This window comes from Drosophila mojavensis, unplaced genomic scaffold, assembly GCF_018153725.1.
Source record: "Drosophila mojavensis isolate 15081-1352.22 unplaced genomic scaffold, ASM1815372v1 contig_74, whole genome shotgun sequence".
Classification (NCBI taxonomy): domain Eukaryota; kingdom Metazoa; phylum Arthropoda; class Insecta; order Diptera; family Drosophilidae; genus Drosophila; species Drosophila mojavensis.
The window spans coordinates 2,074,632-2,092,182 of record NW_025318899.1 but is presented as its reverse complement, the minus strand read 5'-3'; the positions used below and the strand labels follow the sequence as shown (position 1 = coordinate 2,092,182).

General features: G+C 43.9%; 3 protein-coding genes across 9 annotated transcripts; 1 reads left to right on the top strand and 2 right to left on the bottom strand.

Annotated features, from left to right (window-relative positions):
• Nucleotides 1-356: 356 nt before the first annotated feature.
• LOC6586608 lies at nucleotides 357-10,470 on the bottom strand. Of its 6 annotated transcripts, none has more exons than XM_015160440.3 (18): nucleotides 10,289-10,470; nucleotides 9,681-10,143; nucleotides 9,421-9,627; nucleotides 9,041-9,268; nucleotides 8,520-8,984; nucleotides 7,681-8,460; nucleotides 7,307-7,534; nucleotides 6,784-7,251; nucleotides 5,964-6,722; nucleotides 5,430-5,903; nucleotides 5,114-5,362; nucleotides 3,011-5,044; nucleotides 2,226-2,617; nucleotides 2,013-2,168; nucleotides 1,142-1,925; nucleotides 984-1,076; nucleotides 765-848; nucleotides 357-705 (listed from the first exon to the last, which is right to left on the bottom strand). In XM_015160440.3, the coding sequence occupies exons 1-18, from the start codon at nucleotides 10,334-10,336 to the stop codon at nucleotides 566-568; spliced, it is 8,052 nt and encodes a 2,683-aa protein (XP_015015926.2). In that variant the 5' UTR covers nucleotides 10,337-10,470; the 3' UTR covers nucleotides 357-565. The 6 variants fall into 6 exon arrangements, with proteins under 6 accessions (XP_015015926.2, XP_043866150.1, XP_002012219.3 ...); XM_044010215.1 differs by having other exon boundaries at nucleotides 3,011-3,679; XM_002012183.4 differs by having other exon boundaries at nucleotides 3,011-5,362.
• Nucleotides 10,471-11,029: 559 nt separating this feature from the next.
• Nucleotides 11,030-12,261, bottom strand: LOC6586607 (cytochrome c oxidase assembly protein COX18, mitochondrial). Its single transcript, XM_002012182.4, has 2 exons — nucleotides 11,779-12,261; nucleotides 11,030-11,726 (listed from the first exon to the last, which is right to left on the bottom strand). Exons 1-2 carry the CDS (start codon nucleotides 12,199-12,201, stop codon nucleotides 11,136-11,138), a joined length of 1,014 nt encoding a protein of 337 aa, XP_002012218.2. The 5' UTR covers nucleotides 12,202-12,261; the 3' UTR covers nucleotides 11,030-11,135.
• Nucleotides 12,262-12,357: 96 nt separating this feature from the next.
• LOC6586606 (F-box only protein 33) lies at nucleotides 12,358-17,551 on the top strand. 2 transcript variants are annotated; one of them, XM_002012181.4, is made up of 5 exons: nucleotides 12,358-12,607; nucleotides 13,378-13,533; nucleotides 13,597-13,701; nucleotides 13,759-14,563; nucleotides 14,623-17,551. In XM_002012181.4, the coding sequence occupies exons 1-5, from the start codon at nucleotides 12,477-12,479 to the stop codon at nucleotides 14,758-14,760; spliced, it is 1,335 nt and encodes a 444-aa protein (XP_002012217.1). In that variant the 5' UTR covers nucleotides 12,358-12,476; the 3' UTR covers nucleotides 14,761-17,551. The 2 variants fall into 2 exon arrangements, with proteins under 2 accessions (XP_002012217.1, XP_015015924.2); XM_015160438.3 differs by lacking the exon at nucleotides 12,358-12,607 and adding an exon at nucleotides 12,983-13,065.

The window sequence follows — 17,551 nt, the reverse complement described above, 5'->3', positions numbered from 1 at the left end:
GCAAGAGTATGAGTGAGATGCACATATTAGAGCAATTGCACTCTTTCGTTCAGTACGTTGCGTAGCTCGCGTTGATCATTAGTTAATTAAGTTAATTGTCGAGCTTTTAATGCGCATCACTCGCACCCGCACAATACGAACGTGCCAAGCCCCTGGAACCCCTTTTGTAAACGACAGCTTTCGACAATTGAGAGTGCGTTTATATGTGTTCGTGTGAGAGTATGTGTGTGATCGTTCAATTGGCTGAGCCACAAAACCGAGTAAATATATAGAAAGAGCAGCTTAAGGCTGGCAATGAATGCCGAGCATAGAGTGGAAGGGAGCTGAAAAGTGTGTGGAATGAGCCGACATGTGAATTAAATTTGCTGAGCATCTTTATTGTTGTTGTTGTCTTGTTGTTGTTGTGCGTTTTATTAGCATTGATTCTGTGTGCTTAGCCTACGTGCGTGCCCTTGTCGACCCCTTTACAAGACAATTCCATTGCCTATTTTTAGGTGTTGCCATAAAAATAATTAGCTTAACTTTCGAAATTGGATGTGGCGCTTGAGTTGAAGAAGTCTGCGTACTATTTCAAGCGCCGCAAGCTTTGGTTGATCTTCTCGTAGATCCAATCGACATAGTGACAGACGCGCACATAGACACCGGGACGATTCTGATAGCCGCAGTGCTGACCCCATGATATGATGCCATACAGAGTTTCGCCATCTAGAAAGAAAATTGGATTCCTAAAGAACTATACTGATCTAAGCTCACTATGGATTTACCCTCATCAGAGCAGACAAGTGGACCGCCAGAGTCACCCTCGCAGGCGTCGACACTTGCGTCCATGGAGCCGGCGCAGAACATGCCTAAATAGATTAAAATGTCGGTTATCAATCAGTAAACAAATTTGTCACTAGTAAAACTATCCACAATTTCAACCAACAACAAGTCATTAATTCCATCCCTCACTCCATAACTCGCTCAACCACTCAATCACTTACCCTCAGTCATAGCATCGCCATAGACATTCATTTGCTTGCACGTCGTATCCGCTAAAATGGGCAACTGCGCAGCTCTCAGTTCTTGAGAAGGAGCTGCAAGAGAATATGCCCGATGAATACCCTAACGAAGAGGGAAACAGATAGAGCGAGTTACTCACTGGACACGCCCGATTTAATGGAGCCCCAGCCGGAGATAGTGCAGGTGCGATTCTCGAGCAAGGGAGCACCAGGCTCTGGCAGGCAGATGGGCTGCACGTAATCATTAAATTTCAATGGTGTCTTGAGAACCACCAGAGCAATGTCGTTGTTCATGTGGGTGGGCTGGCGGAACTGCTCGTGTGTATACCAAGTCTCGATGAACGAGTCCACCTCCGAGTGCTCCGCTATGTTGGCGTAGTGATCGCCCACGCGCACAAAGTACGCGCCCTTCGGATGTCCGTAGACGCAATGGGCGGCTGTTAGCAGGTGCCTCTTGGAGATGACCACGGCACCACACCAGTGGCTGGAGATGCCACCACGCCCACGTGTCCTTATCGTCGCCTGCCACGGATGACGGCCGCGACGTGCCACATTGCCCTGCACCACACGCTGCTCGGGATGCAGGAACTCATCGAACAGATCGTCCTTGAAGATGCCGCAACGTCTTGGTGTGCGCAGCGCCTTGCTCGATCTCTCCCAGAGGCCGATATCGGACAGGCTAATATTGCTGGCCTGACCGGCGGACTTATCCTTACTTAAGGCTTGCAGCCGAATACGTTGACGTGCCTGTCTCGGCGGCGGGCCCGCAGTGCAGCGCAGACTCACATCCTCCGTATGATTGCAGTTGTGTTCACCCCAGTTCCAGTGGCGACACAGGTCGATGCTCGTCTCATTGCCCTGGCACATGACTTGGTCGAGCCAGATGGGTCCGCTGCCTGGGCCGAATATGTTCTTCTCGATTTTCTAGGAGAGAGAGAGAGAGAAAATGAGAAAGAGAGTGAGTTCAGGGATTGACTTAAGGTAACTCTAGTAGGGTTGCTTCCCACTTACTGCTTCTCCATAGTAGCCGAGGCTATTGCAAGCCACCTGCGCTGCCCGCACATTGAAATCATCATCGCAAACGCTGCCCCAGACGCCGTGGTACTTCACCTCCAAGCGACCTTCAAGCGAGCTGCGTCCACCCTCCAGACGGTACTCAATGGGTGCCTGTAAAAAGCCAATGATTTATACCCGAACTATCAGTCTTAGATGAGCTCTGTTTACCTTACAAACAGCATCGCTCTCATCCGACTTGTCCGCACAGTCCACCGTATTGTCGCAGACAAAGGCAGGTGGTATGCACTCCTTGGAGGCCTGGCAGAGCCACGAATTATTGGGACACTTTAGCACTGGCACTTTACAGACCACGCCCACCACCTCGTCAACGGCACAGTTGTGCACGCCCCAGCCCATAAAATCGCAATCCTTCAATTTCGTCTCATTGCCCCGACATTCGAGCTTATCCATCACATAGTTGAAGTTGCGCTCGGTGGGCTCGTAATACGAATTGCCACGCACTTCCGAAGCGCCCATCTTGTAACCCAGCTCACGGCAAACGACATCAGCATCGGGTAGACCAAATTTATCATCGCAAACGTAGCCCCATTGACCATTTACTGTAAAACAAAAGTGATTGAATACTTGGCATGGCTTGGGGATAATTCAAATGGTGCAATACTTGGCTAGAGTTATGGATAAACCTCGTGGTTAAATAATTGACCACAGTTTAGGATAGCCCTGTGGTTGAATACTTGGCTTATTTAAAATTTTGCTTTAAGGATATCCCTTTCGGTTGGATTCTTCGCTAAATTCATAGAATTAAATTAGGGTTAAATACTTGTCTAGCTTTAATTTCCCTTGTGGTTGGATTCTTGGCTAAATTCAGAGACATCTTTTGTGATTGTATATTTGTAAACATTTAGAAAAATACCCTATGGTTGAATACTTAGATATGGGAAAATGCCCTATGGATAAGTCTTGTTTCTAAGCTAAGTTTCAATCCTACTCACCTTTGACTTCAATGCGTCCCATATGTGGACTTTCACCACCTGTCAATCGCACCTGGTACCCTAGATGTTCGCACTGGCTCTCATCCCTTCGATTGCCACAGTTATTGACTCCGTCGCAGACCTGCGATTGCTTTACACACTTGCCCCCACCGCAGTCAAACTCGCAGGGCTCATCAAGAAATCCGCTACGCAGATGAATTTGAGATGTTGGCGGTGTGGTGACTTCTGCATTTGGATTAGGCAGAAAGTCGCCTTCTTCAAACTCCGTGTCAGGGTCTGTGTCCTGATTTGGCTCAGACTCAAACTTTGTTCTGGGCGTAGGCTGAGGTTCCTCGTTGGTGGGATTGAAAGGATTGGGTAGATTGGGATGTCTAGCATGGTAGGAGGGGCTGTGCTGGTGGTGATGAGGACCGTGATGCTGGTGGTGTGGGTGGTGATAATGGTGTTGCGGTTTCTCGAAAGGATCTGGCATATTAGGATGACGTCTATGGAATTCACGACTGTGCCAATTGTTCGTATTTGATTGAGGATTTGGATTTAGATTTGCATTTGTACTGCTGTCGATGATGTCCACTCGTCGCGTGCCACGTTGAAAGTCAGTGGTGTCATATCGGGAAGCGTAAGTAGTGGGATTTAGGGTCTGTTCAGTACGCGCCGTTTCACCAGCATCTGGAACAACAGAGGGATCGTCAGAGTCAATGTCCAGGCTCGCCTGCTCGCCAGCCACAATCATTTCAACGTCATCGTCGGGCGTATGTCTAACCCCAAGGGTAGTTCTTTGGGTCGTGGTGCTAATCGGTGGTTTGATTATAGCTGAAGCGATGGCCGATTCAGCGAGATGGACTGAATCTGCTTTAACATTCCCACTATGGTTGAAATAGGGACGTAACATCAGACGCAACGCTTCGTTAAGAGCATCCCTGGATGGTGGGGAGACCGCAGCACTTTGTGTTGGATTGTAAAAATTGTGGCTAAACGGAGGTGGCTTTAAAGCACTCCTCTCAGTGGTGCTAGTTGTCTCATCACCAAAATCTGCCTCGTCATACTCATCCTGATCATTGAAGAGATCGGGCACTTGGTTACGCGGTGGCACCTTCTGCCAGGAGGTATTGTGTGAGTGCGCAACACCTGCGTAGGATGGACTATAGTGTGGACGAAGGGCAGGTGTGGCATTGAACACAGGTGGGTAAATAGGGAACGTGCGCAAATTCGAACGAGTCGTGCTAGTGGTTGGAATCGTTGTGGACTCTGGTAAGTTAGATCGTGTGGGTGGCTGTAAGCCACCATAGAGATTCGATTCATCATCCACAGGCTGGGGCTGGCCACGATAAGTGGGACTGTGGTTGGCAGGCACAGTAGGGACGCGAGCGGAAGCTTCGTGATAAGTAGGATACGGTTGATCAACAGTTGTTTCCGAATCCGAATCCGAATCGGGTATATGGTCTAGATCTATTGGTCGCTGTCCTGGTAAGGCCGGAGCATGCGAGATCGGATGTAGGTGACTTGGATTAAAGCCAGTGGAAGGCTGTCTTGGAGTTGGATTATAATCAAGGTCTAAGGGTCGTTGGCCTGGTGAGCTGTTTGGCCGTGAATAAATTGGCTTAAAGCCAGGGGTTCGAGGTGGAGGAGTAGGCGGTTGCAAACCACCAAATAAATTTGATTCATCGGCCACCGGATGGGGCGTGCCATGAGAAGAAGGACTATGATTTGAAGGGAGGGACGGATTAGCAGACGCTCTATCCTGTTCATCGGGCTCGTACTCAAGGTCTAAGGGTCGCTGACCCGGTATTGGATTGGGTTGTATGTGAGGAGTGGGTTTGTGATTGGAGGGTAGAGTGGGTTGAGGTCGATGGAACTGATCGCGATGCGTTTCACTAGGCAGCTGATCCTCAGGCCTTTCACCATATGGCCCCGGTTGATAGTCATCTAGATCTAGAGGTCGCTGTCCAGGTAGAGTAGGACTGTAGGGTCTATGTGGCCTTTGCGAGCGACTAAAATTCTGTCGTGGCGATGGAGCAACTGCCTCCACGTTGCCTGTGTTGGGCGACATGGGCGCAAGTGCTGCTTTATAGATAGCATTTGGAGTAGTTGGTGGATAATTACGATTGGGCAGCAATGAACCCTCCACATAGAGCACGCTCTGTGCGGGCGCCTGTTGCTGATAGAAGCTGCCATGGCCCGACCAGCCATTAGCCTGGGGCTGGCCAAAGCCTATGCCTGCTGGGCGATCCATGTTCATATTACTCCAGCGATTGCCACTGGCCGTAACAGTTGTCTTAACGCCCGATCCACTGGCAAATTGATCAACAGGTCCGTGACTGGGCTGCACATAGGCCTTGGACTCACGATTGTCTGTAAGAGTTAAGATTTAAAATTAAAATTTTGTAAAATAGATTTGAAGGAACTGATTGTTAGTAACCATAGCGCAGATCTATCCAACTGGAGGAGTCCTGATGGTAGCTACAGCGATCGTACTCGGGCACCTCACTGTCTGGCACACACAGACGGTGTGACACACTGAATACCTGACCCACAGGGCAACTATAAATGAACGCCTGCGCATTTTGAGCTGCGCAGTTGATATATTTGGTTGGCTGCGTTGGATGCTGAAAGTTGCCGATCAAACCATAGGGACAGATTATCGTAGAACTTTTGCCTAGACGATGCATCTGCTGCCACCATTCGTAGAATATACGCAGCTCACTCAGCAAGTAAACGCGGTCAGAGCGCTGCACTTGCTCCACAGGCTGGCAGCGACGAAGGGATAGGCTGAAATGTAGACCATTGGGACAGCTCTGCAAACGCGTCAAGCCCTCTCCACAGCTCAAGTATTGAGTGCAATCGAAGGGATAAGCGTAATTGCCCACAGCACCACGCGGACAGCTAACGACTGCTAGGGGAAGAAGAGCAGTCAGCAGTCTTCTTTAAGTTATTTCCAAATCACCAAACTCACATTCCAAATGTTCCACTGCATAGTTAAAGGCCACACGATCCGTAACGGGCACAAGCTCTCCTTGCAGGCAATAGCTACGCGAGAGACTAAACATCTCACTGCCCGGACACTGCCTGATGGTTGTGTGTCCTTCCGAGCAGTATATATAGCTCCGAGCATCAAAGGGATGTGCAAAAAGGCCATAGACCTGATCGGGACAAACCAAACGATACGAACCCGCAGTGGCAGAAATAGCATTTGGATTGTAAAGGAGGTTAGATGGAGGCAGTGTTTCCTTAGTCCTGCCCGAGCAATCCACTTGCTCAATGAAATCACAAACTCCATTTGCTGCATTGAACGCTTTTCCAGGTTCACAGCTCTGAATAAATGTCTGTCCATTAGCGCAGTTTAGGAATTTAATGCAGTCATACGGATGCGCCCGGAGTCCACTAGCTCCAGGTGGACAGTTTATATATCCATTAGCATAGCCGGTCTGCTCATTAGTTTGCAATTCACGACCCTCGTGATTTATTTGATTGCCTTGGTAAAACTCATGCTGCGTCTCTGTCAGATAGTCCACTCGATCGTAAGGAGCCACCAATTGATCCCTGGCCACACAAAGTCTTCGAGAAATACTGAAGACCTCTCCCCGTTCACAGCTCTCAATGGAAGTCTGTTGATCGCGACAGTTCAAATACTTGGTGCAGTCAAACGGATGAAGATAGTAACCCTGAGCATTTGCGGGACACGTAACAGTTGTGAGGTCTTGCATAAAGTTAGCTGAGAAGGGAAAACCAATAAGGATTGCACGGAAGAGGAAAAATAATCTTAGAGATCTTACTAGAAAGCTGACCACTTATGTAAGCATAGTCCAGGAAGTCATAGGAAGAGAGCTGCTGGCGAGCAGAACATCTCCTTGTAGATAGACTATAAACAGAACCCGCTGGACAGGACTCCACTTGCAGTAGACCATTCTGGCAAAGCACGTAATGACCCGCATGGAAGGGATAGGCGTAGTTACCGCGAAGGTTTACTGGACAAGATTTCAATGCAGATTGGAATGCCTGACTATCGGTGTAGCTATAACTTCCCTCCTGTAAACTTTGTTCTGAAAAGAACTTTACCCTTTCGGCTAGTGTCACTTGACCCTTTGGACGACAAGCTCGTTGAACAAAGCTATAAGCCATGCTCTCTCCACAATTCAGGATAGAGAGCTCTCCCCCTGCAGCACAGCGAACATATTTGCCCGCATCGTACGGATAGAGATGAAGACCATCCGTGCCCTCCGGACAACGGGTAAGCATCAGAGCTGAGGGAAGTAATACTCTGAATATATGAGGCGCTAAGAATGGTATGACACTTACAATATTCGTTGCTTATCTGAGAGACAATGTAGGCCACATAATCTGTATATACCAGCTGCGTCTTGGGTTGGCAATATCCCTTTGATATACTAAAGACATTGCTAAGAATACAACTCTGGACAGCGATCTTTCCCGCCTTGCAGTTGAGGAACTTGGTTTGATCGAACGGATGAGCAAACAGCCCCTCGACACCTCCTGGACAGAGTAGATCTCTGAGTCGGGCAGCAGCTAAGACGATTCATTACGATTACAAGACAATTAAGGGATCTAACAACTGCAAGCGCATGAAGAGCAAAAGATGAGACCGAAACCCAAAAATGAGAAGCGTATGAACTAAGCAAAGCGAGTCGTATATGGAATAGAGTATAACTTACAAGTGAAATCTGTGTGAGCAGAAGAGCTTCCAGTGGGAGTGCAGATCAAACTGTGCCTATCAAATATCTCGCCATGTGGACATTGCTCCAAACGTGGTTCCACGCCAATTCCACATAAAATATACTTTGAGGGATCGTGAGGATAGAACACGTTACCCCGTGCTCCGACTGGGCAACTTAGTCCGGTTGATGACCTACTTGTGGATTCACTTGATACTCCGGTTGATGACCCACCTTGATGTCCCTCAAATGCGCCGGTCACACCACCACCGTAGTTCTTCCTGCTTTGACCGGTATACAAGTAACCTTGTCCGCAGTCCACCTTATCTTTGAAGTCACAGACTAATAGAGATGGACTGAAGGCTGTTCCAGGTCCACAGTCCTGAATAAAAGTCTGCCCATTGCCGCAATTCAGAAATTTGGTACAGTCGTATGGATGGGGTTGAACTCCACTAGCTCCAGCGGGACAGACCACTTCTTCATTATCATTGGTAGGCTGTGCATTGGTCTGGAGCTCGCGACCCTGATGAGCCAGATTTTCCTGGTTGAACTCGTGTTGCGTGTCCGTTAGATACTCTACTCGATCATAGGGAGCTACTAATTGATCTCTGGCCACACAAAGTCTACGAGAGATACTGAAGACCTCGCCCCTTTTACAGCTCTCAATCGAGGTCTGTTGATCTCGGCAACTTATGTATTTGGTACAGTCAAAAGGATGAAGATAGTAACCCTGAGCATTTGCAGGGCAGGTAACAGTTGTGAGGTCTTGCATAAAGTTGGCTAAGGAGAAAAAGTAATAATAATCACGGAAACAAGAGCACACGTGATCTAGATCTTACTAGAGAGTTGAACGTTTATGTAAGCATAATCCAGAAAATCGTGGGGGGAGAGCTGCTGGCGAGCCGAACATCTCTTTGTAGATAGACTATAAACAGAACCCGCTGGACAGGACACGACCTGCAGTAGACCATTCTGGCAAAGCACGTAATGGCCTGCATGGAAGGGATAGGCGTAGTTGCCACGAAGGTCAGCTGGACACGATTTCAATGCAGATTGAAATGCCTGGCTATCTGTATAGCTATAGCTGCCTCCCTGAAAACTGAGCTCTGAAAAGAACTTGACTCTTTCGCTTCGAGTCACTTGTCGACTTGGACGACAAGCACTCTTAATGAAGCTGTAAGCTAGGTCTTCTCCACAACTTATGATTGAAAGCTCTCCTGCTGTACAGCGAATATATTTGCCCGCATCGTAGGGATAGAGATGAACACCATCCGTTCCCGCCGGACAGCTAGTGAGCATCAGAGCTGGGGAAACACAAGACTCTGAAGCTATGAAAAGCTTATGAAGAGAGAAAACTTACAATATTCGATGCTTATCTGAGAGACAAAGTAAGCTACATAATCTGTGTATAGCAGCTGCGTCTTGGGTTGGCAGTATCCCTTCGATATGCTAAAGACCTGACCAGGAGAGCAACTCTGGACAGCAATCTTTCCCGCCTTGCAGTTAAGGAACTTGGTTTGATCAAACGGATGAACAAACAGGCCGTCGACGCCTCCCGGACAAAGTAGCCCACTGAACCGAGCGGCAGCTGAGAGGATTCATTAGGATTATAGGCAAGACAAGCAAACAAGCTACTGGAAGCGTATGAAGAGCAAAAGATGAACGGATCCCCAAATGAGAAGCGTATGGACTAAGCAAAGCAGGGCACAAAACATATAATATACGTGGACTTCAACTTACAAGAATAATCGGCTGAGGCAGAGGAAGCCCCACTCACAGAACAGGTCAAGCTATGAGTATTGAATACCCAACCTGGCAGGCATTGCTCCAATCTTGGATGCACGCCTGTTTCACATATGATGTACTTCGATTGGTCGTTGGGATAGGGAACTGGACCGCGAGCACCCGCTGGACATTCAAGGCTAACCGAGGTACCTTTCACTTCACCTGGGCTTGTGTTAGTTGGGGAACGCTCGTTAGAAAACAAGACTCGAACTCACCTTGACCTGACGCTGCTCCACAATTCACTTTGTGCTTGTAGTCGCAGACCAGCTGAGTTGGACTGAATGCCGTGCCAGGCCCACAGCTCTGAATAAAAGTCTGTCCGTTGGCGCAGTTGAGAAACTTCGTGCAATCGCTGGGGTGTGGCTGTAGCCCACTGAAGCCAGGTTCACATCGCGGCTCTAAAGGACGCTCCAGCAGTCGCGCCGAGCGACCAGGCTGACCCTCGCAGGACACTTGACTCTGGTGATCACATGTTTGTATGACGGCATTAAAGGCCGTACCCGGTCCGCAGGTTTGTATAACAGGACGACCCTCAGCACAGTTGATGAACCGATGACAATCGTGCTCATACGGTTTCAATCCTCGAAAATGAGACGGACATGCCACCTGTTCTTGAGCTTGAGTCGTTGCTGATAACCCGGACTGCCCAGGCTGATGATAAGCGATCGATTCAGCTAGCTAGAAAGACGCAATAAGCAAATTTTATTGGGGGGAATTTTAGAAACAATAGATACTATAGATCAGTGGAGCAGACTTCCGATTCAATAGGCCAAACTAATTCATATCAATTAGTAAATATATGCATATATATGTATTTGCTTACGTTCAAGACGAGAAGCGACAGAGCCAGGCTCCAAGCTCTCCCAATCATTTCTTCAATTTATTTCCTATATATAGTTTATATATATGTATATAATATATATTTTAAATATGTTTTTTTTTTCTCCACTGATAGCGCTTCGCCCGAAAAGTGATACGAATATACGAATATTTATATTTTAGCTGCTCTTTCGCTGAGCTTCGAAGCTCGACTGAGGCACAGGCAATCTTTCAATTGGGATGCTGCCTGGTGCTGCATCCAATTGAATGCCGTCTTATCTCTGGTGGCAATCATCTAGACCTTTTGATAGGCGCTTATCATTTGTTGTGCTGTCACTTCTGCTACCCTGTAAACAGATGACAAATGGTCGGAAGTGTACAGAAAGTAACTGGGCACAGCTGCTTTTCTTATGAGTAGGTATACTTAAAAATATACTCTCTTCTTAAACTGCATTTCTTAAAGCAATTAAACTGTCTGATTGAGACTACAGAAGCTTAATTGCTTTAACATCTCGAAATAAATTTATCACAAGGTAGCTCCAACTCATGCTCTCTTAACTATAACATTTTCAATTGTTTACAGGGTAGCTATTAGTCATGCCTGCTTAACTAGATCATTCTTAACTGTTGACATTATTCTATTTTTTTTATTTTTTTTATGGGGAATTTCACACAGTTTATTTCTAGAGAACAGGATGAGTCTGCACGGATGATCCAATGATTTACAATGATGCAGTCGCGTGGCTTTGTTTACAAACTCTTTATATTTACATGACAAATAAACGAACTAGGCAAACTTAACAGAATGAATATATATATTTACAATATACTATATATAAGACTCATGGCGCTCACTTGTTGGTCGACTTGTCAGCAGACATCTCTTCTAATATTCTTGCCCGTTTTTGTATCTTCAGCCAGAGCTGATCGTACGGCTGCTCGAGCTCCGTTTGCGTCTTGGGAATTCCCACAGCTCGCCTCACTTCCGGCGAGAGCAACAGCAGATTTTGGGCCAAGCCGAAGGAACTGGAAGCCACCCAATAGACGCAAAGGGCTGAGGGCACAGTACAAGCAATAGGCACCATTAGTACACTCAATCCTCTAAAGACATTATTAGCTATGTTCTGCAGACGTGTTTGAGGACGCGTACGCGTCATTGTCTGCACCTCTATGATGGCCAAATTGATGAGGCCAAGTGCAACAGGCAGTATATAAGATCCATCTACAACTGTCAGATTGGGAATCCAACCAAAGCCCCCAATGGTTAGCTCTGTTGCCGCGATTTGGGCCTTCAACGATGTAGGATCGGGCAGCATATAAACCAAATTCCGCAAGGCAACCGATTGGCAAATCCACAAAGGTATTTGTCCCCACAACACAATGATTGTCTTCATGGGATGGCAATTATCTCGTATAATGAGTTTCTGCCATTGTTTCTTGATCTGCAAGTAATTGTGGTTACAATAAGCCTCGACACCTCATTCAGCTACAAACCGATCTCCTGTAAACAACTGCCGTTTGCTTGTCGCTCCATTTGAATTTCTGTTTGGCCATCGCCGCCTCTCTTTTGAGCTCTTCCACTATTGCTGGCATTTCCAGGGCAATGCCTTCTATGCGTGCTGTGATCCTATGCTGATAAATGGTCAAAGGCAACGTCACAACGCTGCGAAACAGAAATGTGGACAACACTATAGCGGACCACCAGGGTAAGCCACTATAATCGTGTATTTGGATCAATGCATCTTGTATATAGGCCACCGGCGTGCTGTTCGATAGTGTTTGCCAGAAGCCGACCATGCCGCTGGCATTGGAGAGCTGTGCGGCAGCTGTAGCTGCTGCTGCCACTTCTGTGGAGGCATATCTCGTGTGCATGTACCCATATTTAAATCGCCGGCAGGCGCCCAACAGTAATGACATTATTCAAAACAAAATATCAACTTATTATCACATTCCGTACAATGTGACCGTACGCTAATAGAGTTGAAAATACCTCATGAACAAACGGAAAAATACTAAAAATATGTTAGTCAACAGTGAATGCGCCCTGTTATGTGTAGAGATAATTAACAGAACTCTGTATCTTAATTGGTCGATGTTGCGTCGCACTGTTCGGTCGCACAAAAAAGTAAAATTAACAAGTTTCATTCAATAGTAAAGAAAACGGATTTATTTGGACTTATATAGTTATAGTTATGAATATACCCCAATGGCATACAATACCGGCGGTGGCACTAAATCAAATATTCGACTATCTCGATACTCGAGACCGCATATCTGCGGCCAATTGTTGTTGGGCATGGAGGCAACATTTTTTTCAAAGACGGTAAGTCCTAACAGTATTCATATATACCTATATATATATGTGTATTTACTTATACGCATATGCATATAAGCATAAAGGTATGCATGTGTGTGAGAGTGGCTCTGTGTTTGTGGGCATTTTCGCTTTTGCGTCTCAAACAAACAAATTGGTGCTTCGCTAGGTGACGCACAGCTGTTTTGCCCAGATGCCAAACAAGGGGCGAGTGGGCGGGGCGCTGTGAGTTTTTCTATTTTGTTTTTTCTTGCTTCTGGCAAGCCTTGAAAGACAACAAAGCATTTATTAATACGTGTAATAACAAAACAAAGCGCTGCCCCACTCACACGCACACAGCTGCACAATGAAAATGTTGCTATACCAATGCAAACATACATACACAAGCATATAGTACATATGGACCCAAACACACAGCTGATGTTTCCGTCAAAGCGAGCGACAAAAGTTATCGTACAGCGTGTTAAGTAAATGCAAAATTACAATACATATATAATTCAAAAACTATTTCAATGTCAAAGGCAGATTATACAAAGCTAGTACGAAAAGTTATGGTATAAAATGCTTACAAATTTATTTAAAATTATTTTACATAATTTGATATATTTGAAACAATAAAATTGTGATTAAAATTTTGAAGAGTTTATTAAATTAACAATAAATTAATATTTTGATTATTCAATGACAAGATTTACAATAATTTCAACTGTGCGCATACATTTTCTTACCCACTGTATAGCCGAAATTTAATTTATTTTGAACTTTCGCCACGTCTGCAGGTACTTTAGAAACTTTCGCTTTCACATTGACGTGGCTAAGGATGAGCAATTGGCGTTCTTCCATCGCAGCATGGCCAATCTGGCCAAGGAGCTGGTCATTGTCTTCGATTTCCACAATGCCTTTCACATACAGAAAATGCGTCGGCTGCTCTACAAGTAAGTGACCAACTTAACTCTATCTCAAATATCTCTCTAATATTCTCTTTCACTTGGTTATAGGGCAGCGCGCTGTGATAACATTCGAGCGATACGTTTCCAAACAAATAATGTGGGCCTCGTTGCTGCTGGCAACATGCATAGTGAACATCTGGTTGCCATCGAACAGTAAGAAATCTCATCGATCATCAGCTCTAGCCCATTCATTATCTTCCACCCTTTCAGATGCTTCGTGGAGCCCTTAAAGTTGATTTTGAGCCGCAAAAATCAAGCGTGTCAGATCTTGGATCTGGGTGCCATCGAAGCGCTTACCTATTATGGCCAGGACTTTCTAAAGACCATGGGCAAGCCGCAGGAGTTACTGCAGCTAACGCTGGCCAGCATCAAATATGATCCTAGTCACTATCCCATACTCGGGCTGGATGCCACATTGCTTCAAAAATGTGCCGCCTTGCAGGTGCTCTCCCTGGACTATGATACGCTCAACGATGAGCTCTTGCATACCATACAGGTTTTGCCGTTGCGTAAGCTACTCATTGTTGTGCATGGGCTCGATCAGGAGGAGCATGGCGATGTCTCAGAGGCAGCTTGGTCAAATTTCTCAACACATTTTACGAACATTGAGCTGGTGCTGACGCTTGTCTATGCCTATGAGGCCGTGGAGCAGCTGCAAATGCGCATTCTGCGCCGACACATGCCCGTCACTCACATTCGCATGCTCTTCTGTGAGTTTATGAATCATGAGGCACTCGATTGGATGTCGGTGCACAATAGCGATACTTTGCGCAGCATCTACTACATTGATTCGTTGAGCAAGCATTCCAATATGCGTCACACCAGACGTCAGGATCCCTTTGTCATGTTATCCTGGCGCTGCAAACAGCTCGAGGAGATCGTCGTCCACGGTTACACCATGGATCCGCACAATTTGCTGGGCATCGCACGATTGCGCGGTCGACAGTTGCGACGTCTCGAAGTATCACAAATCGATTGGCAATCCAACAGCGCGGCTCAACCTCTTTTCAACGAGGTGAGTAGCTGGCTATAGTTGATTAAGTTTTCAGAGTTCATTTAAGAATTCTTTTGCAGGAAATGTGCACGTTGTTGGGTCAACAATGGACGCGTGTCGAGCCCGAGCAACTGCCTAGCGAGGCATTCGGACCAGTGGACTACGATATAAGGGATAAATATGTTTATGAATTGATGCGTCAGGATCTGAGCCGTTGAAGCACAACATAAAATCAAATGCAACCAAAAATCGAATAAAGCAACGTCATGCAACAGCAAAAGCATCAGCACCAACAACATCAAAAAGCAGAACAACATGACACGTGATCAAATCGAGCGCATAGAAATTTGTAGCGTTTAGAAAAACTTTTACGTAGGCAACTAAAAAAAAAAAAGAAAATCAAAAAAAAAAAAACTTTAAAACAGGGAAAAGCTCTTGGCTTTTCTGTTAAGGTAAAAAAAAAGAAAAAGTAAAAAGCAAACGATTTTTGATATGTATAACGTAAACACTTTAATAATTGGCAAGCCTTTGTACAACTAACAAATTTGATTTTAACTTTTGTCTTTCGTATGCTAAACTAAGTAAATTTTTAAAATTTCAAATTATTTTGTTCGGCCAACACAAAAAAAAAAAGAAACAAATATGAAAGAATATGTTAACGGGCATATAAAAGACTTGAGCACTTCAAAAATGCAAAATGTAAAACGAATTGTAAACACACATACTAACGGGCAGTTTGTTGTTAACATAATAATACTAGAAAGTTAGAAGAGCAACAAACAGCGACACAAGTAAGATAGTTAGGACAGACGACAAAATGTGAGGGAATGAATGGATGATATGTAGAGAACATCATTTTATAAGCAACAACAACTGTGATTTAAACAACAAAATATAAAAACAAAATGCAAGCAAGCAAGCAAAAGTGAAGCCAGTTACAGCAAACAGCCGCAACAACAACCAATTGTTAAGCAAATTGTCTAGTTAGCTAAGTAAAATATATATATAAAAAAAAAAGATTTAAAAAACAAAAAATCGTGTTGAAAATGTTTGTAAACCAAAAATGAAAAGAAAAATAACTGACCAATGTCAAATTGTTAGCTCAATCACTTGGCAAAACAACAAAAATTGTTAACTTTTGTAATGTATGAAAAGAATATCAAATGTAAAAAGTTTGGCGCTCCATTGTGATAAGACAACAACAACAACAGCAACAACAATTGTAACATCAACAAGAAGATGAGCCATTTGTGTAGTTATCAAAAAGTGATATTAGCAGCTTATGTAAAGCATATTGTAAACAGCGCACGCCTGCAACATATATATATATATATATAAATATATATCTGTATAGCTAAAGTCCAGTTGGTGTGGCGTGTGCTGTTGTAAAGAAAACTTGTTAAACGAGAGACATGCGTTAGCCAGAATTGAATTGAAATCGTGTAAAACCCAAAATGCAATCAATCGCAACACTTGAGTATTTTGTATTTTCGTAGCAACAGGCATTCATTTATACAATAACAACTACTATATATAGTTTACTTATGTTTGCACAAAACAAAACAAAAAGAAAAAAACAACAACAAAAAGAAATGTTAGCTGAAATGTTTGCCAAGACAATTGTCCAACAGGTGCACAGCAGCTGAGCAGCTAGGCAAATCATGTATATATTTATATGTAAATGTATATATATATGTGTAAATGGTACCTGAAGATCACTTGAGCATTTAAGCGAACAACTCACAAAGAACTTTGCTCAAATTTAATATAAAACAAAACAAAAACAAAAAAGTAAATAAACGAAAGACTGAACAAAGGCTCAGCTCGACTTGACTTGGCTCTGTGGCAATTGTTTGATCAATGAACTATCAATTTGATCAACTGGCAAACATGCAGCAGCAGCAGCAGCAACAACAAAATGCGATCTCAAAGAATGAAAAAAAAAAAAAAAAAAAACAAACACACTTTTACACTATCCAACCAGGTGTATATATAACTAAAGCTAAAAAGAACTATGCATGTATTTTTGTTATCAATAGCGAATATTAATTTGTAAAGTGAACAGAAAATTAAGCAATCGTCTATATGTGTGTGTGTGTGTGTATGTGTATGTATATGTATATGTATTTGTGTATGTACAACACAATGTAATTTAGTTTAGCCTAGTACATACCAACAACAAACAACAACAACTAAATGTGATAAACGTGTCATGCTGCTTCCAACAACAAGAACAACAAACAACAGCCAGAAGTGCACCAAAGATGAAACACATGAATATATATACACATATATAACTCTATATATATATCTATATATCTACCTATGTATGATCTTTAACAAAAGTGAATAATTGTAGCTCCGACCTTATTGTTTTAACAATCCAATGCAAAAGTATTACAATTCATTCAAAAAGCAAAAACACTTCCAAAAACGCTGCGTATGAGTAATGTTTCTTTTTCTATACAAAAAACGAACACTCGAAATGAAGAGAAAAAACAAAATAAGTATATATATATTTTATATGCCATTTATTGTATTTAAAGCAACAACTTTTTGTAAATCATTCCACTCACACGCACACACACACACATACACACAACACTAAGCTAACGTATGTATTAGAGCAAATGTAAAGGGAGCACTAAGACAAACAACAACAACAACAAGCAACAGCCAGTGCATTAAGAACAACAACAAATTTATATATATGCAAGTTATGCTTAAATAAGAGATAAATAACAAATAACATAAGCGCAAAAAAGTGTATAGAAGAAAGCTGTGATAAAAAAAAAAAAAAAAAAAAAAAAACAAATCCAACAACACAAAACACACAAACAACAACAGAGTAAGGAGAAAAGTATGAACCAGAAGAAGAAGAGAGTTTATAGAGTACACAAAAGCCAATGCGAAACATATGCGACCAACCAAAGGTTAACAACAAAATAAACAAACAACAAAGAAATGTTTAAGAACACAAGTAGAAAGGGGAGACAAATGGTTAAAACA